General features: G+C 45.2%; 1 protein-coding gene across 2 annotated transcripts in view; it reads left to right on the plus strand.

Annotated features, from left to right (window-relative positions):
* Positions 1–274: 274 nt before the first annotated feature.
* Positions 275–25,489, plus strand: part of EMP1 (epithelial membrane protein 1) — a 30,189-nt gene continuing 4,974 nt past the window's right edge. Inside the window, exons 1-2 of one of the 2 annotated variants that reach the window (XM_035127544.2) lie at positions 275–440; positions 19,443–19,561. In XM_035127544.2, coding sequence (XP_034983435.2) covers positions 19,484–19,561 — 78 coding nt within the window. In that variant the 5' untranslated portion in view covers positions 275–440; positions 19,443–19,483. Of the gene's footprint in view, positions 441–19,439; positions 19,562–25,489 lie in introns of both variants that reach the window. The other variant, XM_035127543.2, reaches the window with a different exon arrangement.

Genomic DNA, 25,489 nt, shown 5'->3' on the forward strand with positions numbered 1-25,489 from the left:
ACTCAAGATTTACTCAACAGACCTGGCCAGAGTGTCTTCTCTCCTGTGACTCATCAGGCTTGAAGTCACTCCTTTCTGTAGCGTAGGCTGGGGTCCCCCTCCTCTTGTGGTTGCTTTTGTTGCATCAAGCCATAAAAAAAGAGAGAGGGAGGGAGGGAGAGAGGCTTTGCAATAGCTGGGTCCCCGCCCAGAAACTTCTGGCTCACTGCCAAGCAAGCAGGGCGTAGTATATTTCTTTAAAAAAAAATCCATGAAAGCCAGACTGATTCATAGAAACTCTTCTAAAGCACAGTTGAAAAGACACCACCCATCCCATCACACCAGCAGGGGAAACTTATAACCCTCGCCAGCCAGAGCACTCCCTTCACTGCAGCTCTGAGTTTCAAGGCAGCCGGAGTTCAAGAGCACAGCTCCTTCTGCAAAAGACCTCTTTCTCTAAGGTAAGGATGCTTCCCAACAGAACCTGACTGTGCCTTGTGGCTGTGCAATTTTGTCTTGCTCGGAGCTAGCACCTGCCTGTCTTTCCTCTCCTCCACATTCGGGCTCGCAAAGTTTCAGAGAGTTTGGAGAGGAGCACAGGCTGTCCTTGATTTTAATGCGCTCACCCTGTTGCTATTTAATTCATTTGGAAGATTCCTCTCCAGCCACATTTCTTGCTGGCGTCCCAGACACTGCATGCAGGCTGCATTCCTTGCAACAATTAGAAATATGGGGGTTCACTTAGAAGAGGGAAATGGAACAAAGTGCCTAATGGGTGACTTTTGCAGAGAGGGGAATTGCTACATTCCTGTATTGTGACACACCTGCATTTGCAAACCTTGCAGGCAGGTGAAAGCCAAAATCTAAAGAAAAGTCAACTGAAGGAAGGGCTGACACTTGCCACAAGGATGACCACAATTCAGTTGCTCTGGAAGAAATGGGTTGTGGGTTGCGGCACAACCCGTTTCTTCCAGAGTAACTGACTCTGCTCAATATATTGTCCCTTCACTGTGTACAGTGAGTCTTCTATTGCATTAGCAGGTCTGGTCTGTGACGCTTGAGTCCCCTCCCAAGCCCTCATAGTTAGAAGGATTTAGCTTGAGCTGGGAAGAGTCCCATCTAGCAAGAATGATGTTGACTACGCCCTTTCAGTTGGAAAAGTAACAATGATTTTTAAAGTGGGGGCGGTTATTTGGAGTGGGGTGAATCTACACAGATTGGAGTGTCTTAACAGGTTGTAAACTATTGGGGTGGGTGTGGAACTGGAACACATAGCTTAGCGTGCCTTCCTTTCCCCAGAAATTCCTCTGGGGAAGGAAATCCTTTAAGGGCGATCCCTTAATAAACTTATATTGCATTGGACTAAAAGAGTGAATTATCTAATGGGCACAACGAGTCATTGTTTGAATGCAGATTGTGCCATGCACATGCAGTGTTTTGCAATGCATCACGAGCAATTTCTACATGCCTCTTGGTGCTCCTGCCAAGTATCACCTGTGCAGAGTGATATTTAACTGGCAAATGTTATTAAATGCTTTGCACTCAAGGCAGTTAAGCACTTGTGGACCTTCAAATAGAGGGATCTTCCACTGAGCTCAGCGCTTTGCTGCATTCCAGTAGTGGATCTAACAAGAAAACATTTCAAGGAATATATTACAGTTCCCCACCTCCATCTGCTCAGAAGTAGATCTCACCATGGCCATTTGGTCTTACTTTGTCAATATGGCATAGCTGCCAAGTTCTCCCTTTTTTAAAGGGAAATTCCATTATGCTTAATAGGCTTCCTCGCGAGAAAAGGGAAAACTTGGCAGCTATGTAAATATGCATAGGACTGCAATTTTATACTCACCTGTTAAAAAGGCCTCTGGTTATATAGCAGCATTATAGATCTTTTTTTAAAAAAAATAATGAAACATTATATATATGTAACTGAAATGGTGGTGGAGGAAAGATTTTGTTTGAATCGACTTGCACACTGCCTGGAGGAATGCAGCTTTCCCTAGGCGTGGCCCATTTCAACATGTTTCCAGGGAGGGAAGGTGTTCTCTCTCCTTGCACAGACAATAAAGGGAACAAAACTCCATTCGGAGGAAGAGATGACTCAGTTTGCCCCTAGTACAAACCAAGCTGGCCCTGTTAAGTATTCCCTTCAGCAGTCCCATCCAAGTATCTGGAATTATCCAAACTTTGCCTCCAGGTTCATCCCATGCTGCTAGCAAAAAATATAAAAATATAAATGCCCAAGAGGTGAAATGGGCAAGGCCCATTAAGCTCATGCTTAAACGTAGATTGCTTCCAGATAACACGGCACTGCAGAACCACCTAATTAAACGGGCAATTATTTAGACTTTCATGATAATGGTCCACAATATCCTTGGCATATGCTTAGCCTATAGCCTGAATATTTCACTAATGCTTGGGATCAGCCATGTTGTGCTAGCTAAGGCATGCCCACCAAGTAAGAATTATGACTTCTGCTTTGAAGAAGACATAGAGGTACATCGCATCCTGTGGGTTGCATTCCAAATAGAATGCTCTTTTTTTTTTGCATATGATACATTTGATCTTCTCTTGCACAAGTTTGCGCTATGTGTGAATGATAGCTGGTGCTGGTTTTTTGTTTGTATTAGCAGGTGTAGATGATACAAAAGGCCCTTCTGGGCTCATGTGTGGCGGACCTTTGCTTTTTAACTCCATTGGAAGGGTAGGGAACTTCCACCATGGGCTAAAGAAGGCTGACGGGGTCAAAATTGGGAAGGCTCATTGACAGATAAGTGGGGCAAATGTTTCAGAGCTTTCTCCCCCCCCCCCCCGTCCCACCTCACCCAAATGTTTAAAGCAAGGCTTGTTGAGTGCCAGATGGACTTCATGAACAGGAGAGATTCTCTCACAAGCCGGGAAATTGTCCCCTAGTTGGATCATGTTGCAGACACATCATGCGCAGTTTGCCCATGGTTTTTGGGCGGTGTGCTGCACGTGCAATGCCATGTGACGGAGGGCTTTGTGTGGCCACGAAAGCTGTGGTTGGGCTGAGAACCATTCTGGAATGTTTCAGGTGACTCAGCCTGTGGTGTGTAGGAGGGGAAGAGAAAGTGGTGCTTGCTCAAGGAACCTCACATGGCAGGGAGGGGGACCCACCGATCTGCTGTTGGATCAGGTCAAAGGTCCATCTATTCCAGCATCTGGTTCCCACCAGTGGATAGTCTCAGATATCTCTGGGAAGCCCATAAGCAGCACAGGAAGGCAAGGGTTTTGTTGTCGTTGTCTCTTTCCAGCACCTGGTATTCATTTTGCAGAGATACTGCATCTGAACATGGAGGTTCCACTTATTGCTCGTGGCCAATAGCCATTGATATGAAATGATACATGAGAGAGACAACATCGATTTCAAAAAGGAGTGGGAACCATTTATAAACTAGATAAAATGACAGTATAAGGATTTGGACTCATTGGCAGGTTTTTACTATACTTTCACAACTATATAAGAGGTAAAACCAGCAGGGTATAGAATTTGTTTAATAAATCAATACAGAAGTACAGGGGGGGGCAAAGAGCGGGGAGGGGAGAAATATGGATATATAAATTGTTTAATTAAGATTTGTGGAAAATTTGTTGTTACAATTTGAAAATTTAATAAAACTTATTTTTTTAAAAAAAGATATGAAATGACAACTATATTAGTCAACCAGATCCCACAAGCAATCATCATAAGTCATCAGTCCTGTTAGTTGCCCTCAGCTAACAGGCAATCTAAAACTTCCTCATTAGCTGATGTGCTTGTTAAGGTCGTCATCAGAGGGGAACCTGCTGCCAGAGGCAAGTGGCGGCTCTGGAAAAGGCCTTCTCTGTGGTGGCCCCCCAATGCTGGAATGCACTTCCCAGGGCTGCTTGTCTGGCATCCAGGATGATAAGTTACAGGCACTACTAGATCAAGAAACTTAAAAGAAAAACTGCCCAGGCTTTTCCCCTGGCTGGTACCGTATAGTTTCTCTTTTTACTTTGTTTCAATATTAATGCTGCTTTATTTTAATATTGAAGGCTGGTATTTGTTTTAGTGACATTTTAATTGATTCTCTGAAACATTTAAATGTAAACATGGAATATAATTTTTAGACAAATAAACCTTTTTTATAGGTTCTCTGTACTCATTCCACGCAGTTTATTTCTAAAAAGAAATCCATAATTTATGTTTCTGTTCCTGGCATTTCAAAAGTAGGATGGGATAAAATCTTTTCACCAGCCTTGGTGTGCCGGGGTATGGCCTGAAGGCATGTGAGGCCACTACCTTGCTGAAGTTAAGCAGGTTTAGGTCTGGTCAGTGCCTGGATGGGTGACGACTTGGCAACCCCCATATATGTCACCTTGGGCTAGAGGGGTAGGATAAGAAGAAATATAAGAGCACAAGTGTAGATTTGGGTTCCTATTTGGCTCTTTAACTTGACTACATTTTATGAAGCGGGGCAGAGGCTATGCCAGGCATCCCCAAACTTCAGCCCTCCAGATGTTTTGGACTACAATTCCCATCATCCCTGACCACTGGTACTGTTAGCTAGGGATCATGGGAGTTGTAGGCCAAAACATCTGGAGGGCCGCAGTTTGGGGATGCTTGAACTATGCCTTTGAAAGAAACGAAAGGCTTCTTTCTTGGTGTCTTGAGAGTACAAAACTTGGTGCAATAGATTCAGAGCAAGGCACAGCAGAAATATGACTTCCTCAAACTGTACTATGGATAAGGAGAAGGTACTTGAGCTCCACTTCTGAGCACTCCACCCAAACCCAGCAAGCTCAAGCCGTTAGCATTGTACGCCCTTGGCTCTTCCTAGAAACAAGGGAATGCAGGATCGCAACCCTTCTGTAAGAGATGCAGCCTTCCAAAGCCTACTTGAAATGATCTGTATAATGTCTGTCTGGAATACGTCCTTGAACTCCGAAAATGCCTCGTTTCCCTGATGGAAGACAGAGCGTGTTCTCTGAGAATGTGTGGAACTAGCCTGCTAGGTGACATTTACATTTGTTGCCCCGCCCACTTTCATCTCTTTCCTCGCCCACCACTGCCATGCAGCTCTCAGGTGTTTCAGGTAGGACTGTTACAACTTTAGCACACGATTGCAGCCAATAAACTAAGCTACAGTGTGTGCTTGGTTCTGGGGGTAGGTGTGGTGCCTGTGACAGTTTTCCCAGATTGCAAATCTGCCCATGCCTTATGTCATATACCTCTGAATCCATTTGTGTGTGTGTGTGTGTGTGTGTGTGTGTGTGTGTGTGTGTGTGCAAATGTCTGTAGCCCAGGATATCCTATTACCTTTAAGAAAACGGCAAAAGCATATTTGAACTTTGGTTTAGTTTTCCTAGTTGGCACTGAGGGAAGGAGAGTGATTTCTAGCAAATCAAAATAGTTTCGGCCATGGCCACACCCTTTGCTGCGAGGGGGAAGAACCACCATCGGATAAGGGTTGTTTGGGAGGGGCATTTTTTTTAATTGACTAAAAGCATTTGCATCAGGATGGATCTCTATTTTTTTATGCAAACCGACCTTATGCACCTCCCAGCCGAACATGTGGACCCTCCAAATTGTGTAATTCAATCTGTGGCTCAAAAAACAAAAAAAAATGTACTAAGATATGTGAAAGGAAAATGTAATTTAGGATAAGAGGCTTAGGAACGTGTACATTGTAATAAAAATGTGTATTTAAATAAGGTTTACAATGTTCAAAAATAGGTGTTTAACTATTTCAAACATTTTAAGATATGCATTTAAATATGAAATGGAGACATTTTCGTATGGGATTTCAAAAGAAGAAATTCGTGGGTTAATGTGAAAACAGAGCAGAATGAACACATGTGATACAGCATCAATAGACTGATCTGTCTGCCCCTAAGCTTGCCATGGGCTTTTCTTTTAAATTAAAAGTGGAAGGATGTGGACTCATAGTTCCAGCCGGACACACCCTACCCCCCCCCTTTCAAGACCTCTTTATTACACTTGGGAGTCTTCTGTGGTGAACGCATGGGCTGGCTGGACTGACACACCCCATGATAAAAGAGAGCAGAGTGCAGGCACATTTTTTCCCCATCTTGCAGAGTCAGGTCAGAGTCTGAGAAGTGCTAAAAGGCAAAATGCTGGCATCAAATGTCCATGGGTGTGATGTGTCAGGGCTGTGGTCTTTGTAATGAGAAGGGGCAGGAACCTATAGTAGGAAGGGAGATGAAGTGGCAGCGAGGGAAAAGGAGACCAAAGAGCAAAGAACTGAAGGACCCTAGCCAGGAACACAGAGCATCCCCCCAGGAGTTGAAGAAGCTTAACTGGCTACTTCTGCAGTTACAGTACATCCACTCTGAAACCAGTTATATCTGTTGCAGCCACATATTGAGGGTTACTTTGTGTGCATTAGCTACCTCTCTGGGCATTCTCCGGCAACTTCTTGTACTCGTCAATCACCTCTTGCAATCACATTCCCACCCGTCCCATCTTTACAATATAACTTTTCAATCAAGTGGGGATTTCAAAACTTGAGTTGAAAATGGAACCAGAAGGTTGCAATCCTTCTGGATGCTTTAGGATAATAGGAAACCGACTTATACAGAGTCAGACAATTGGTCCTCCTACTAGCACAGTATTGTCTACACCAGTGTTTCCCAAACTTGGGTCTCCCCAAGTTTTTGGGACTACAACTCCCACCATCCCTGACCACTGGTCTTGCTAGCTAGGGATGATAGGAGTTGTAGTCCAAAAACAGCCGGTGACCCAAGTTTGGGAAACACTGGTTTACACGGACTTGCAGAAGCTTTTCCTGGATCTTGGTCAAGTAACATTTCATAAGCAAGGACTGCCTGAAACCCCGGAGAGCTGCTGCCAGTCTGTGTAGACAATTCAGAGCTAGAGGAACCAGTGGTCTGACTCAGTATAAGGCAGCTTTCTATGGTTTCCAGCCCTACCTGGAGATGCCAGGAACCTGAGACCTTTTGCCTTGAAATCACGTGCCCTGACCCTGGCTTTCAAAATTACATAGCTGTGATCTTCTGCCTGTGTTGCTGAACCAAACACCCCAGGGGAAAGTCAAGCTAGGGCATTTCTCCATGGACAAGTCAAGCTAGGGCATTTCTCACGCCACTGTTGAGATTTGCAAACAGCAGCCAGAGGATTTCCAACTTTGCAACTGGCATTTTCAGCTGTGCCTTTGACAGCTGCTGGATGTTCAGCAATTATCAGCATGAGAAAGGTTGTCACCTGCTAATTACTGCATATCAAGGCACTCTTAAAGCAGGCTTGGTTGCAGGCAGGCAGCAGCAACATTAATTTCAATGCAGGATATTATTATTATTATTATTATTATTATTATTATTAGACAGCTTTATTTTTATTTCAGGCTGTTGACTGTGTCAGACATAAATTGGTATACATTTTAAAAAATGACAGACTAGTAACTGTTTTTGAGGACTAGTAGCTTTGCAAGGCTATCTGAAAGGTAAAACTGCAGGAGTCTGGTTTAGAAATTGGCAACCCTAAGCAGAAGTCAGGTGGCAGTTTTGATGAATCAGAATAGTTTATTGCACTCTTTGGAAATCTGCTCATATGTTATGACTTTCCCCCCATGAATCTTTTCCTGATTTGCCTGAGAAAAATGAATCAAACCTGTTATGAAAACATACATGTTTTTGTTGCTCTGCTCTGCCCTGGTCAAGTCAGAGGTGGAGTGTTTGCCTGTATTTGCATGTGTCAATCAGGCCAGTAGCCAAAAGCCACATAATCTGTTTCCCATGAGCCTTCCTAGAACTACCAGAGATTGACTGCACTTCTCAATTATGACTTGAACCCACCATGTTTTTTCCTTCTTACAATTCTAATTCATGCCACCAAGGATAGCTCAGTCAGTAGAGCGTGAGACTCTTAATCTCAGGGTCGTGGGTTCGAGCCCCACATTGGACGAAAGATTCCTGCATTGTAGCGGGTTGGACTAGATGACCCTCGTGGTCCCTTCCAATGCTACCATTCAATGAATCGATCTCTGCCCCGTCTATGATTCTACAGTCCTATGATTCGCAGAACAGCTTTCATTTTAACGAAATTCCTGGGCAGTTTGCAGAACAATGAAAAACATCAATATATAATGCAATTACAATTTTTAAAAGCCGCTGCCAATTAAGCAGCATTGCTATCAATTATAGATGCCAGAAATTCCATGGACTGGTTTTTAACAGTGGGGGAAAGCTCAGGCAAAGAGATACGTTTTGACTTGTTGGCTGAAGCAACCCACAGTCAGTGCCCACCTGATCTAGAGACAGACATTCTGCAACTTTTTTCCTCATTTCCCTTTCTTTTTTTCTTGCCAGAACCCCAAGTCAATGAGATCCAACCAGATCAGTCAAACCTAGGAAGGGCTTCATTTTCCGGGATGCAGGTGCTTAAACCTGCCTTTTTCAGAGAGTCATGAAGGGATGTATGGATATGTCACAAAAGGCGCATAGGCCTCTCATGCTTCCTTGCAAAGTGTGGGCTCAAGCGCAGCATCTATGAGGTGCAGCCCTATCCTGAACATTTGGCCTAGTCCAGTCTGTAGGGGCCCATTGCCCTTCACATCATCCGGTCCCTGTGTCACAACACAAACACATGTCACAATTTCTCTGTCAATGCATTGTGAAGGTTTCAAGAGCTCTTGAAGCTTACTAAGCATACAATTGACTATTATAATAATAATTTTAAAAAACCAACCTACAACACAGAGCCTTTGTTAATGCCTTGTTAGTGGCACATAAACGCAACTGGCACATAAAGGTGTTGGTGTGGGGGAGACACTTCATGCTTTTAAAGTGTGTTGTCTAGTCTAGGCTGGGGAAAGACCTCTGGGTGGCATCCATTCATTGCTGCTCCCCTCCCCCCCCCGCCTGCTCCGTGCTTCTGTTGCCCTTCCCTCTTTCCCCGCACAACTGGAGCCATGGCAGGGCGGGTGCAAGGAGGGAGGGAGGGGGGGAGAGAGAGAGCGATACAGTATCTTCCTCCAGTGGTTGCTCTTGGCTGCTTTCCAGGCCTCAGGCAGCTGCCTCTGCCCCGCCCTGCTGCCAAGAAAGCTTTGGAGTTTCTGCCGAGAGCCTCTCACACACGGCTTAGTACTCTCCGGCTACCACCCCCAGCCAAAGCTACTTCCCAGCCCTTGCCTCCGCAGCGGAGATTCACCCACTCTCCAAATGAATCACAGCCCCCGAGGTGGGAAAGCAAGAGACGTAGCTCATGTTTTCCACTCTCCCCCTCCTGCCACATGCGAAAGCAAAGCTCTTCCTCCAGCCTGCTGCTCAGAGAGAGCATGGCCCAGTCCTGTTAGGCAGGGCTTGTCCAATGGGGATTTCCACTCCGCCCCTTGGGACGTTGTTGCATTGCTTTATGGGGTTTCCCTTGGAGGAAACCTCTCCCCAGAACCAGCTGACACATGTTCGGTTTGGCTAAGTTCGGTTTGGCTAAGTTCCTCCACCTGTTTGCCCTGTGTGTTTGCATACTCCAGGGCAGCTAGTACACCCCCACCCACCCCCAAAGCTATTGCATGTTGTGTACACAGAGTGCCTATTCAGAAATCAAAAAGCCCTTAAGGTGTACAAACAGACTCACTCCCAGGGGATCGTCTTGTTGAAAGACTCAACTGGCCAGGTCAGCTTGAAGGGTCAAGTGTAATGGGACTGGAACTATTTGATTTATGTAGCCAGCAGCAGCAGCAGCACAAACATGCTTTTTTAAAAAAAAATGCATTTTAAATGGGGTGCAGCCTCATGGCTCCAAGCAGCAGCTTTACGAAGATCTCGGCAACAGCCTAGTCAAACAGAGCTGCGAGGAGCTCTGTGATCATGCAATGTAGTTCCTTTCCCACTTTCTGCCAGCACTATTTTCAGATTAGCAGTGGGTTACATGGGCTGCTGAGATCCCAGCCCCAGAGGAGAGTGCAGCAGAGGGGCAAGGGATGTGTGAGGGAAAGAGGGGGGGAGAGGTGGCGGAAGAAATTGTGATGGGTGAGACCGCAAGACTCACTCTGTGGAGGGTGGGGGCTGGCGCAGGGAACCCTCAAACTCCACAGCATTCTGAATAGAGATGAGCAATGTTGGCTTCCCTTTGTTTCTCAGTTTTCCAACTTTAGATTCAATTCTTCACATTTCCACATCAGTTTGCAAATGACCATCACTGAGCCCCAACAAATGAGTCAGTGGGTGATGAGATCCTCATTCTGACTGAGGGTAACAATAACACTCATTTCCTTCCTGCTTGATAGCTGTGACTATCCAGGGTTTCCCAGACTTAGGTCTCTAGCTGTTTTGGACTACAACTCCCATCATCCCTGACCACTGGTCCTGGTAGCAAGGGATGATGGGAGTTGAAGCCCCAAAACAGCTGGAGACCCACATTTGGGAAGCCTTGGACTACCGGTATGCCTTCCTGCCACATGAAGTTGCATTCTAGCAGGAGGCAGACTCATCAGTCCAGCTAGCTCATTTGCCCACCATTCCCATGCTGACTGAGAGTCATGGGAGTTGTAGTTCAAAGTATCTAGAGCACACCAGGTTGGGGAAGGCTGGTCTTCTGTGAGCAGAAGTGGCTCTTGGGTACCTGAGGCAAATAGACATCTTTCCCATCATCTTTGACCTGGAGATGACAGAGCTTGAACTAGGGACCTTCTGCACTAGCTCAGTTGGTTAGATCATGGTGCTGATAATGCCAAGCTTGCCGGTTCGATCCCTGTTTGGGACATCTGCATATTCCTGCATTGCAGCAGGTTGGACTAGATGAGCCTCAGGGTCCCTTCCAACTCTACAATTCTATGATTCTATGCATGCAAAGCAGGTATTCTGCTTCTGGGCTACAACCCTCCCTCTTTATTTCTCACACCAGCAATGGTAACCTGCTTTCACCTGGAACAAAGCAGCAAAAGCAGGTCAGAATTTCTCTGCTTGTGTGCTGAGTTACTGAAGCCCCTGCTCACAATGCCCTTTCCCCAGGACATGACGAGAAAATGACAGAAGTGATACACACCTCTTTCCTTCCTCCTGTTAGTGGAGGGTTGGCAGTGTGAGCTTAAATGACCCAAGAACCCTCGACGCAATTGTGCTGATTGCGAGATGAATGAGATGCCTTATTGAGGGAGGCACCCAGTTCTTGGCATGCCACAAATCTCACCATGTATTGTCCTCTTGCTTTTGATTCATCACTTTAATTTCAAAATGTCCCAGTCCTTGATTTAAGCCACTATTACCTCTATTACTCACCCTGTGAATTGGAGCTAACTTTCAAACTAGTGCATCTCCCAAATTTTGGTGTGTGTGTGCAGCCCATTGCCAGAGGAGGAAGGCTACTCCCAAACGCTTCTTTTGGGATGTGGACCTCTCTTGCCCCTATTCTCCTTCTAGGTTGTGCATTACAGACGCCTAGAGGCCTTGACCTAAGCCACCCCCACCCCCACCAGACCTTCTCTCTCCCTCCTTCTTTTCTCTATTCTCTGTACCCCTCCACAAGCATCCACTCAATGGATGGTCTCCCCCTCCTAGTCTCGGGAAGCCTCCCAACTGTCCCTCTTTCATGGAAGGGATTTGATCACACTCTAGTAATGTCACAACAGACAGGAAAGTGATGATGGAAAAATGCACTGAAAAATGTGGGAAGGAGGAAATGAGTAACGGAGAAGCATGCATAAGCACTCTGCAAGCAAATCAGGATGAACGATCCTTGTCATAATGGTCACACAAACAAATCAGAACAAATGTTGCAATAAAGACTAGGTGTAACCACTGTGCAAGCAAATGAGGACGAAAGGTAATCTCTTCCCGCCAATCTTTTTCTCTTCTATCTCTTTCTGTCACTCCCCCTTTTCTTCCATTTTTCTTCTGCCCACCCCTTTTCACTCTCCTCGCTCCTGCTTCTTTCTCTCTTTCTGTGTGTATTATGGGAGAGGTGGGGATCCTGTTGCCAGAGATGGAGGAAGGAGACTGGATGGCTGGTTACTATACAGGTGAGCTGTGGAAAGTGGCGGCTGAGAAACCACATTGCAGCACAGGAGCTCTGCCAGGTTTGGGAGAACTGTGCCCTCACACCCACCCTCTGCCCCCACCCCCAGATCCCTGAGCATGCTCCACGCCCTCACAATGCAACAAATTCTTCCATACTCCACCACTTGCATTGATTGTAAAGGCAGCAGGCTAACAGAGGAAACCTTCTGTTTGGGCAACATCTTTGCTTCCCGACTAGGGACTCTGACGAAGGAATTTTAAAACTTGCTTTGCACCACCATGGCTTTGTCCTCTCCCACCCTTTGTATCATCACAAGCTGGGGGAAGGGGTCTGAACCACCTGGTGAGCTGATTGTCATTCACTTCAGTTGGGATGACCCAGTATAATCAATTTGAGAATCCTGGTCTAAGAGGAATTCAGTGCAACCCAAGCAACTTCCACCATGAAGGCTTCTTGGAATGTCCAAGAACATTCATAGCTCTGCGAGACTTCCCCTGGCTTTTCCCTACCCCACTCAAAGTTCCTTGCATACTTCATCACACACTGTCAAAAGCCTTTTCACCACTTTGAACCCTCGCGTCAGCTGCACTTGCACTCTCACCCTCCCTTGCACCTGTCCCTGGGTAGTTGATGATCCAACCAGTAAACAATTGAGGAAGGTCCCTCCACGCTCCCATGTCATCTCCCTTCACCACAGCGCTATTGATGTGGCAGCTGTGGCAGCAGCAACTACATCCTGTATGAGGGGAAGGAGCACATGCAGAAAATCCCAGGCTCAGTCCCTTGCATCTCTAGTTAAAAGGCAGAGATGGGGAGCCCATAGCCCTACAGATCTTGTTGGACTACAGTCTCCATCAGCCCCAGCCAGCATAGTCAATGGTCAGGAAAGATGGGAGTTGCAGGTGTTGGAAGTTGTGGGAATGCAACTCAGCTTGCATTAAGGGTGATCGGATTCGCATGGAGAGATGGTAGATAGAGGAACCTCCAAACTTCCTAGACTGTCTTTCTAACCCAACGTGTACTTACATCTCCTATATTTCTCTACTGCTATTCTTGAAGTTGCTGACTTGATGGTGGAAGTTGTAGTCACAGGCTCCACATTTCTGACTGAGGAGATTATAAGTACATCTAGCCCAGCATCCTGTTCTCACAGTGGCCAACCAAATGCTCATAGGAAGAGCCTGCAAACAGGACCTGAACCCAAGAGCAGTCTCTCCTCCGGCCATTTCCAGCAACTGGTATTCAAAGTCATTCTGCCTCTGACAATAGAGGTAGAAGATAGAAAAGAGTCCTGAATGAGACCTCAGAGAGCTGCTGCCTGTCAGAGTGGGCAGTACTGGGCCAGATGGACAAAAAAAAATCTGCCTTGGTATAAGGCAGCTTTGTACCTTTCCCATGAGTGAGGTTTAAGGGTGTGAGTTTGGTCAACCACCCTACAAATCTGCATTCCTCTTCGGCAGTCCTTCATCTGATAGAGGATCTAAATGCAATCGTTCTCCTCTGACCCTTGACTGCAATCTTCTAGACTGACATCCATAACATGAATGAGTTCATTGTCCCAAGTGATATTGTGACAGGAGGGCCTCACCTTTTCTGCATTCCAGGCTGGAGCTACAGACACTGATCTTCTCGCTTGACAGAACAGCTGGAGCCAGGGTGACTTTTTTGTTACTCTTTGCTCAGAGGCATGCAAAGTGTTTGTTTCTTGCAGCAGGGTGAGGCCACAATAAAACATCACAGGCATGTGTGGCGCTTTGTGTGCATATTTCCTCCCACCTCACTGCAGGTGCAGTTGATCTTTAGCAAGCATTTACTAGATTGAAATTTGGTCCTGACATTTCCAGGGCTTCTCTCTCCCCCCCCCCACCATCCCAACACAAGCAAGATGCCAAAAACCTGTCTTTCCGTTAGCATTGTCCTGCTTACGTGTGTGTCATACCACTTTAAAAAGTGATGGCTTCTCCCAAAGAATCCTGGGAACTGTAGTTTGTTAAAGGTGCTGAGAGTTGTTAGAAGGCAGCAGACAGATGAAGCCTTCAGCTCAGAGAAAACTCATTACACTTTCTCTGATTCATCCTCTATCAGGATTACCTGAGCACGGTAAAGCAGCAATCAGACAAGACATCAAAACCCTTGAATTTCCAGGCAAAAACAGAAAAGAAGCACTTGGGTGGGATGTGTGTGTGGTAAGCTGTTTATTAGGAAACAACCATCTATAAGCAAACAAACACAAATTGTGGGGTGTGTGTGTATAATTTAAATGTAGGTGTTAAAGAACAGCAGATCCATCCATTAAGCAAATCAGGAACTTTCTTGTCAAGAAGAAACCACCTTGGCATGTGCAATATCTCTATACTTTCTAGATAAGAAGTGGTGCTGGATGTCCAACAAACAGCAGCAAACTGTGATATTGCCTGAGACGAGGGCTGCCCATGGAGTCTTATGGGGGCTTATAATACTGTAAACGGGTCATTCAGATATTGCAAAAGAGTCGTTGGCAATAAATGGCTTTTAAAAAACTTTTCTGATTCCTCATGCGAAAGGTAAATCTGGGTTAAATGAGGCGGAAATGCTGGTGACAACAATGTTGCGTGGATGCTTCCAAAAGCACACATGCACGTGGCACATTGATCCCATAGGAAAACACCCTTCTGGAAGCACCCAAGGACTCTGTGTGTGGTCAGAGGGACTCTCTTAGCTATGGCTGACTGATTAATAATACAAGGATGCCCCTGTAGTGAGACTTTACGGGGAGAAAGATTCTCTCACCGTCACCACAAGTCCACCTCTTATTGCAAAGCCTTGCCATGGAATGCAGAGGTTTTTGTCTGGAAGGCTTCCTCGCAGAGAGAATAAAAGTGAAGCGGAAAACTAAAGGCAAAGTAGAAGCAAGGATGAGGCCCTAGAGGGGTAAGTGGCAGCAGGAAAGGGCAAGGCTTCTGCACACAGGAAATGCTACATCTTGGACAGCTTTAAGAGGGGGGTTGACAATTGCATGGAGGATCAGGCTACCAGTGGCTGCTAATCCTGGTGGCTGTGTGCTCCTGGGCATAGCTGCCAAGTTTTCCCTTTTCTCGTGAGGAAGCCTATTCAGCATAAGGGAAAATCCCTGTAAAAAAGGGATAACTTGGCAGCTATGCTCCTGGGTCAGAAGTTCTGACCCACAGAAGCAGTATCTTTGAATACCAATTGCTGAGAATCACAAGCAGGAGAGTGCTGCTGAGCTCCTGTCTTGCTGGAAGGCTTCCTGTAGGAATCTGGCTGTCCACTCTGAGGCACAGAATGCTGGATTCAGATTCAGCAGGACCTTCCTTGTGATCATGGAAGAAATGCTTTGAGACAGAATCGAAAGGTGAAGAAACGCCTCCCTGCCTAGACCTGCATGCAACTAATTTGGTTAATTCTGAGCATTTGTGCTGGCTATTTGTTGATCCTGGTGCGGGATAAGTGGTAAGGAGCTAGTAAAGTTTGACAGGCCCGGTAAAAATGGAGGGAAACAGTACCATTTTGTTCCAAGAACGACCCAATAATTTTAAAAAGCTGCTGTCTCTCTCGCACACAAGACTGCAATTAGATGGAGAGGAGGGAGAGGGGAAGGTAGAATAAATGAGTAACACATGTGACTCTGCAGAGCCCTGTGGTTAAGACGTCCGTGGAATGCATCATTACAGGGAAGCTGTGCTATTATATTGTCTCCACTCCCCCCTTTCTAATCTCCCACTGTATTTCTTCCTGATAACTGGCTGCTGGACCATGCCCCTGGATGAGTCCAATAAACACGGAGAATTCTGCACTGATGTAGGCTGCAGTCTTATACACACTTACCAAGGAGTAAGTCCCATAGGAATCATGGGCCTGCTTCCTTCAGAGTAGAAATGCATCAGATTGCACTGCTTGGATTTCACCAATGCGTTAGACCAGGACTGTCAGATCACCGAGTGATTTGCAGAAGGAAGCTGCCTTTATAGCAATTCTGTTTGCAGACTCACTAACAGGTTGTGAAGGGACCTGGTGTGGGAGCATCACCACCATTGTCCTAGTGGTGGCACTTGGACAATATACCCTGAGGTGCTGAGAGATCTTCACATCTGGAGTGGGCAAGCAAGTTCCAATGAAATAGAAGATATTGATAGCCTTTTCTTAGACTGAGCATGTCTGTCTGGGGCTTCTGTTAGGAATCCGGTTGGCCACTGTGTCAACAGAATGAATGGTTGGCTAAATAGACCTCTGGGCTGATTCAGCTGGGCTAGTCCTATGTTCTTAGGACACTAATGCAATGCATGCAGAAATTGCTCCTGATACTGTGTGGCCTGAGCTCCAGTGGCAGTGATCCCACAAAGGGTACCCAAGGGCCCTGTACATAATAGGAATTAATATGGCAACCCTCTGGCTGTTGATGGGATGTCCTACATCAGTGTTGCCCATTTGAGTGATGCGGGTGAACAGCTATTCAGAAACCAGTATGACCTACTTCTTTGGGGTGAGGTGGAGGCATAGCTGCCAAGTTTTCCCTTTTCTCGCGAGGAAGCCTATTCAGCATAAGGGAAAATCCCTTAAAATAAGGGATAACTTGGCAGCTATGGGTGGAGGGAATATTTAGGGCTAAAGAATTAGCTCAGGTATAAGTGGCACAAGGAGAGCCAAAGCAGGGATCCTATAGTAAAAAGGAATTTTGACAAGGGCTATCAATGATTTCTCATGAAAAGCTCAGCAGCTGCTTCTATTTCTCAGCAATGATGAGTGACTAAGAAGACATTAAAGGTTTTTTCCCCAAACAAAAATAGCCGGCCCCACTGAGAAATCCCTTGGTTAATCAGAGCTTGTTGCACAGACAGGAAAGAATGGGAAAATGAATCAACTTAATTGCAAATAAATGGTGGCTTTCTTCAGAAATGTACTGATGCAAGGTCACTGTATTAGAAAGGATTGGGTGGGCCCCATGTTTCAAAGCATGACTTGTTCTTCTGCAGGAACCACTACAGTAATCTCATTGATCCCTCCCTCCCAACAACAAGCTTTCCTAAATGCCATTGCGTGTGGCCTGAAAACCTCCTAGCACACAGCTGATGGGGATGCCAGCCACAACCCTGGCAACTTAGGGCCAGCTTGTGCAAGCAACAGATTCAAGTGGCTATGCTTCTCCTGGACTGTACCAACTGCAAGAGGGAGAATTGGACTTGGTGTCTAAAAACACAGTTACTGTATAAACAGGCACTTGGTTATACAGTTCAAGAAAAGCTAGCAGTCAAAAATGGATGTTGTTACCAGGTGAAGGCACGAGACTTGTCAATGAATCGGCTGGTTCATTAGGAAGAAAACCCCCAACCCAACACGCCCACGCATCTCTCGATGTCAGATCATGACAATGTCTGTGTTTCCTATGACTCACTGCTGCTGCCATTATCAGAGTCCATTTTACTGAAATCCTCCAGGAAAGTGGCACAGCATGACTGTGCTCTTGCAAGGTTCCTGCTATACTCAATGATGCACAGGAGAAATCCCATGCCCTTGCTGCATGTCACTGCAGCCTCTGACTGACAGATATCCTTTTACACACAGCATAGCAAGAGAATAGCAAACTCTAATTATTTCCATTTTACAGACAGAGGACTGAGATACCAGAAGATTGTATGGTCTTAGGTTTTTCAAGAAACTGTTTAGCAGGCCCACTATCAGACATATCCAGTCCCTTGTTATACCACAATCTACTGAATCCCACATCACCTGTTGGAACTGGTACAGTATTTAGAGACATTCAGCAGCCCAGCTCAACCTCCCCCTGAAGTCTCAGCTTTGCCATTTGGGTGCTTGGCTAGATTTGGTCCTAGATGTCCAGATTCAGCAGTGGCGAGGAGACTTTTGCAGAGATATGGCCAGACTATTGACCAGAGTTGGCATGTGATGACTCGCATGTGATTCCCATAAGGATTCTGAGTGTGAGCTATGACCAATAAAGCTATCCATAGGACTTAGGATCGAGTTACTTGGAATGCAATTTTCTCCCATATAAGCCTGATCAGGTTTTAAGATTTACAGAAGAGGTCTTTCTCTCTGTCCCACCAACATCTGAAATATGTTCAGGAGCAGTTCAAGAGAGGACCTTATTGGTTACTGCTCCCAGGTTCTGTGATGTCATGCCAAGCGAGGCCCATATCATTCCTTCTCCGATGACCTTCCATCAGCAGGCAAAAAATGTTTTTATTCATTCGGGCCTTTGAACTCATAGGTATTTATGGCCATTGTAAATATGTTGCAATAGAACTTGTTTTTATATCAGTTTTGCTTTAATTGATGTGCTTTACCTACCTTTTATGAATGTTTTTCATTTGTTATCATGTATTTTGAAGTGCATCTTGTTTCTGTGAGCTGTCTGGAGCACCATTTGGTGGGAAAGGCAAGACACAAATCTGAAACTGACAAATAAACAACACATAGCCAAATCAGAGCCGTCTCAAGCAGGTTGGGCACCCTGGCGCTGAGGCACAGAGATCGCTCCGGCGCCCCCACCCTCGCAGCATGCAGCACGGCTTCCTCGCAGCTTCGTCGCGAGTGCCCCCCCCCCTGCCGGCCCGGCACCCTGGTGCCCCGTGCCACTGGGACCTTACCTAGAGCCAGGCCTGAGCCAAATTGTAGAGCAAACTGCATGAAACATGGGAGGCCCATAACTGGATATCCTGATGTAATACAGGGAAAGGTCGCTCCCTTGGATTAATTGGTTGTAGAAGGGAAAACAAGCAGGCACAATATGGGTGCCTGTATATTTTCCTCTCCATGGCTGATCGCAAGTAGCGATGCTGGGTGATGATGAGATTGTGTTAGGGCCAGGATAACCCCTGATCCAAACTGCCCCTTCTCTTGTGTGCTTTGAGAATAAGAAAATTATGTTGGGAGATCCAATCTTGGCATCTCCATGTAACAGCTAGACACGTGATGTGCTTAAGGATGTTTTGAGGGATGTGGCAAGCAAAATTCCCTTCTTGACTCTGACATTTACCCTTTTGCTTGGAGCACAAAGCTGAGATATGAAGTATCGGGAGATCATGGTGGAGCAGGATCTTGTGGTGAGAATAAAATGGGGGGAGAACACCACGTAGCTACCCTGAGCTCCTTAGAAGGAGGGTGGGGTAACATGTAATTTCAAAAGTGTACCTTTTCTTTTAAAAACCATACCTATAAACTTTCTTTGAAGTTGTAAACGTATTCAATTTAATTTTCTACACATCCCTCGTTTCTCCACAAACCAGCTTTTAATTTCCTGAAAAACAAGTTGCAGTACTTACAGTGCCTCAATAGCATTTCAGGGTAATTAAACAGAGGATTTTCTCGCATTTGCAGAACCAAGGTGATGATTTTGTCACTGCCATGGGTTTAAGACAAGTGCCTTTCATTTCTTGAAGATACACAGTGATTTGTTTAAAACAATGTTCTTTTGATTCAGCACCAGGTTTCATATGCTGCCGTCTGTCTGTTTTCTCCCTAGTAGACTTCTCTGCGTCGGAGAGACCCTTGCCGTGAGGAGCCAAGATGTTGGTACTACTGGCTGGTATTTTTGTGGTCCACATTGCCACAGTCATCATGCTCTTTGTCTCCACCATTGCCAATGTAAGTAGCAAGCAAGACTTCCCCAATGGCCGTTCCTTGGGTAACATGGACAGGGCCTTTTGATCTCCTCCAGTTTGACACAGAATAAGGGGATAAAAGCACCAAAGACTCTCATGCTGAAGGTGCTGGCCATTCTTTGCAGGCACACTCCAGAGGATAGGCCTGGAATCTATGGGGCAGAAGCAGATTTCAGCTAAACGTTAGGAGAATCTTCCTAACAGCGGGTGCTGTTTGACAACAGAACCACAGCAGGTGGGGTAGGCAAGGCCCTTCTTTCACTAAAGGGTTGCAGGTTCGATCCCCGTTAGGAACAGCTGCATATTCCTGCATTGCAGGGGGTTGGACTAGATTATTCTTAGAGGCCGCTCCGACTCCAAGATTCTATGCTTTTATCGCCTTAAAAAGAGTAAAGGTAAAGGACCCCTGGCTGTTAAGTCCATTTGCGAGTGACTTTGGGGTTGTGGCGCTCATCTCGCTTTACTGGCCGAGGGAGCCGACGTTTGTCCGCAGACAGTTTTTCCGGGTCATGTGGCCAGCATGACTAAGCCGCTTCTGGCAAAACCAGAGCAGTGCACGGAAACGCCGTTTACCTTCCCACTGGAGTGGTACCTATTTATCTACTTGTACTTTGACATGCTTTCGAACTGCTAGGTTGGCAGGAGCTGGGGCCGAACAATGGGAGCTGACCCCATCGCAGGGATTCGAACCGCCGACCTTCTGATCGGCAAGCCCAAGGGTCAGTGGTGTACACCACAGGGCCACGCGCGTCCTTCTATCTCCTTGGTTCCATCCAAGTCAACAAACTATGATAAGGGCTAATTCAGTGAGGCTAACAATAGGCTTTTGCTGATATAGCTCCAGAAGGCAAATCACCTCCAGAAAAAAATGTCAGAAAATTTCCTTGAATTTTATATGGCTTAAGGTGCCTCCATTTGCATAACTGGCCCTTGAAACCTATTGCAACAAGTCACACCCTGAGAAATGGAAGGACATTATCTATTTGTCAACTGAAACAAACCAGCAATTCAAGGCTGCCTAAAGGCATGAAATGGTGGTGTTTGCACTCTCCTGTCCTGAAGTGAGAAACACCCGGGCGCACCCCACTCAAAAACCAGTTGAGTGAGTGGAATTAGCACATAATCGCTTTGAGGTGTTTTACCATCCCACCTGCCAGACAGTCTGCTATATAATTATACAGTATTTCCATACTCGTCTGTTTCTGGAATTAGAAAATATTCTCATGAAGTGTTTGGGCAAAGCCACGTACAAGAGGAAGTTAGAGGGTATTATTCAACGCTGTGACTGATTTGTAATAGAAATCTAGGCTGATCCCCACCTGCCCAGACCAGAATGCTATAACCCATTCTCAACAAAATTACAGGGACTCTCTGATTTCTCAACTGCATATCGAGAGAGGCAGCATAAAAGGAAACAGTTTGCGTTTTTTTATTTAAAATAATAAGAATTAAAAATCAATAAAACAAATTAATAAAATATAAAACAAGTAGAAAAAACAAAAACAAACAAAATCTATCTATTAAAATTCAATCCACCTTAGATAGATAGATATATGCTGAAATGTGTGTCAACATTTGTGATTTCTATCATATGAATGTGGGTGCAGACAAACCCAGATGCATTTTGTGGGTGTCCAAAAATTCTCAGGCCCTGAATGTTGATTTGGTTTGACACTGAGCAGATTTTGGACATTCCCCTATAGCATTTACTCGGTGGCTTTCCTCATATGCAGTGCTAGATCATACTGACTTACCATGGAAGCGGGCTGTTGCACAGTAAATGAAGCAAGGCTCAGCTCTTCCCTTGCTCCTGGAGCTGCCACACTACTAAGAGTTAAAGTTTGAACCTGAGCTCGTGGTTAGTTAGTTTCACTCCCAAGCAAGCCGCCAGCTGTAACCAATATTTGTTCTCTGCTTCGAATGACTGTTTCATTATGGTACTGCCCCCTAGTGGACACAAGTAGATATGGGGAACATGGATACCTCTTGGCAGGGCAGGGGGGCAGCATATCTATGCATGCTCTCTTCAGGCATTAAGCTTACGGTTATGGAGAACACATGCCCCCCTTCCCCCTGGCATTGACCTTTACAGAGGAAGCAAGAGAGGGAACCTTTGCAGATCTAGACTTCCATGAGATTCGTAAGCCCAATTGCTCAAGGATCTAGAATGTGAGGAGCCTGCGGACGTGAAAGCTGCCTCTTTCCTTCCAAACATTTGAGTTGCATGGGCTGATGCTAAGGGGAGAACCTGCATCATAAGGCTGTGCTCACATACAGTGCAGATTCCAGAATAAGGAGTATAGCAGCTGAAGAGGGCTACTCTTGTCTTCACCAAACTCTCAAAGTAGAACAGCTAAATCCACGTCAAATGTTAATACAGAACAAACCCTTTAAAAACAAACAAACAAAAGGCATGCTATTTAACTGATTGGGCTGAAGCATTTTAGATGGTTCAGTTCATTATTTATCAGTCCTGCCTACATCCAAGACATACACAAAGTAATAGATGATTAATAGAATATCAATAATATATGTTTGGCTTGTTGCACTAAATCCTGTTGATCTGTGTGATGATTAAAACGAATGGGTAGGGAATGGTTTATGGCAACGTGTGTGCTCCTGCTAGCTGTATCCAGCAACTGATGCTTTCAGATCAAAGATGATGTTGTGCCATGAATGAGAATCATCCGCAAATCCAGTAGAAGAGATTGTCAAAGATATTTGCAAGTCTATTACCTGCATATATGCAGGTATCCGGTACTTTAAAGATGCTAACAGTCAAAGGTTTGGTTGACTCAGATTTCCTTAGACACTTCGAAGTGTGAGCTATAATAAGCAAATGCAACATGAAAGGCCGAGCATTTCAGGAAAGCAAGCAATCACGCCTTTTTGCAAAAACCCACAATGACACATGGAGAATGGAGAGTTTCAAGTGCGGCATCGTAGACAAAGCATCTTGTTCAAAGCTGTGCCCTAACTCCTGCCCCAAAGGGAGGTCTTTCAGTCTACCCATCCTCCCCAGATCAATCTAAATTTGCCACAGGCTGAAGTGACATTAAATGCAGATAATTTGTCTCTTTTTAAAATTTGGCATTAAGTGGGCCATTTTCCTTTTCCCAGGAATGGAGGCTGATTTTAGCAGAACTCTTGGGCGGGTGCCATCCAGACCCAGTGATTTGTTCATCTGTCCATGAGGTCTAGACCAGCCTTTCCCAACCTGGTGCCCTCCAGATGTTTGGGGCTACAACTTCAATCAGCCCTGGCCAGCAAAGCATTTGGGGGGGCACCAGGTGACATAAATAGGGAAAGGGAGAGGGGGAGCCAAGGCTGCCCTTGGCTTCAACCTGCTGGGAACAAGCTGATTTATTGTGTTTCTAGTCGAGAAATTATTACTTGCATAGCTAAAGTTGGAACTGCTTAGATATTCCCAAACACTCTCTGATGTTCTTTCTAACTTATCAGCATCATTACTCTACCAACTAATGTTTAAGCTGTTCGTCTGGAGAAACTGGTTCAAGTGCCTGGGCTTTAATAAAACAACTGCATCCTCTTCCCTTCAATTGCTGAACTAAAACACTCTCACCTTCCTTGCCTTTTCAGCTGCCACATAAGCACTTTGACTTTTAGGATGCACACCCCAAAGGCACATTTGTGGTTAGGCAAATGGACTCTTAAGGAATTTTATTTTTGCAAATTCCAATACAATCAGTATCTTCTGAACCGAATGTATGGACAGAAACATAGATATTCATTGGCTTTCATGCTACCCAAGTTGTTTATCTTGGCTCAAACCTGTTCCCCAATCAAAATATGTTTTAAAATGCATGTTTGAAGGGGAAATACATTTAAATGGAATTTGTTTGTGCAGATTTCCTTTAAAAAAACCACACACCCCAAAAAGATTAATGCACAAACTAGACAGAACAGACTTATGGGGGGTGCATAAGAAAGTGAAACAGAACAAGAACAAACTGCTTGGCAGGGGGTTGGACTGGATGGCCCTTGTGCTCTTTTCCAACTCTATGATTCTATGATTCTCTCATGTCTATCTGAGTGGCAGCATCTTCAACATGTGTGTGGTGGTAGATGCTTAGACAAACCAGCATGGGCTGGAAGTCAAAGTTTTGCTTTCTATTCCATACCCTCCAACATTTCTCTGATGAAAATAGGGACAACCCATCCCATAAAGATAATTTTACTATTTATACTCCACCCATCTTCCTGGGTTGCCCCAGCCACTCTGGCCAGCTTCCAACATATATAAAAACATAATAAAACATTAAATGTTAAAAAAGCCCTCAACAACACTTCCTTATACAGGATTGCCCTCAGACGGCTCAGTGTTCGGATAACTCCATACCCTCCAACATTTCTCCAATGAAAATAGGGACACCCTAAGGAAAAGCGGGACATTCTGGGATGAAATCAGAAACCAGGACGGCTTCTCTAAATCAGGGACCTCCCTGGAAAATAGGGAAACTTGGAGGGTCCACTGCTGCCACCATCCCTGCTGGGTATGTGAACAGGCCCTTACAGTCGAAGACCAAGACCTGCGTTTTTGGACCAGTTTTAGTACCAAAACACTTCATCTTCATCAACTTGCTGCACAGATCAAAAGAAGTGATAAAATGAATGGACAAACTAAGACCTATATGCAGTGTGATGTCCACCCTGCACCATTGGTCAAGATGTGCATCATCAAATAGGTTTTCCTTGGGGGGCGAAATTCCCAGTATCATTTCTATTGCCATTGCAGACAATTGTGATTACTTCAGTCAAGTTACGATACTGTTGATAGTGTATTGTTGGAAAATTAGCTCCAAAGTATAGTAATCTCCACTGTGGTCGGTCTATGTCAGACACTTTAGATACCTATTTGAACATGACCCAAAGTAGCTTGTGGACTAAGAGACAACTCATGATCTGAATTAGACAAATGTCAGTAACAAATAGAATGATAAGCACAGTCTTCACAAAATAAGCAATCATGGGGTATAAATCCTGCCCTCTAATTTCCTTTGCAATGATTTATCAGCATGGCTAAGCAATCCTTGGGAATGCAGAAAGCATGTGTCATTTTAGGAATTTTGGTGAAGGATTTGAAAAGCTGATCTGAGATAAAAAAACAAACAGAAATGCATAAGAAACCCTTCCATGTCTCCAGGGTGACTCAGTTGAACACAGTCTAGAGAAGACTGGTGGTTTAAATGACTTACACCCAGCCCCAAATTATTAAGCCTGCTAACTACAAAGTAAACCCCACTGGATTTGCTGGGGCTGATTTCAGAATAAACTTGGAGTAGCTGGTACCACTGACTTGTCATGAGAATGCAAAGGCCCTTCTACATTCTGCTAACCTAGAGCTGTTCCTTTGCTTTAGTTTATGATGACCCCTGCTGGATAGTCCTGTCTGAGAATGGGCTGCCATTTATTTACAGTATTTTGGAAAAAAAACACCAAGCCATCGGGAAACATTGAACAACAACAGGAAAGGCCTCCTGAAGCCAAAGAGATCAGGAAACCGCAGCAAGTTTTCTCAGCACTCTCTTGTTCCAGAGTTTGGCACAATTCCTGTCTCAGCGGAGATCTGAGGGAACAGACGTCTGTGCTCTGTGTACTGCCCAGAGAGAGGCTTGGGAAGATTATAGTCACTCCCAGAAAATGATTACCTTTTCAGAAGCAGCTTCTTGCCTTTTCAGCAGGGCATTGAACATAGGAAGTATGCCGGGATACCCTTATATACATCATGGGTAACCAGCTACAAGGACTGTTTAAGGGCCTTGTCAGAAGTGTGATCCAATGGGGGGCCCACATCCATTGAACCATGCAGCACATCTAGAGTGATTCCAAGAGTTATATGCCCATCTCTAGAAATGATCTGAGACATTGGTGAATCACAGCACTGCCATTA

Source organism: Zootoca vivipara, chromosome 10, assembly GCF_963506605.1.
Source record: "Zootoca vivipara chromosome 10, rZooViv1.1, whole genome shotgun sequence".
Classification (NCBI taxonomy): Eukaryota; Metazoa; Chordata; class Lepidosauria; order Squamata; family Lacertidae; genus Zootoca; species Zootoca vivipara.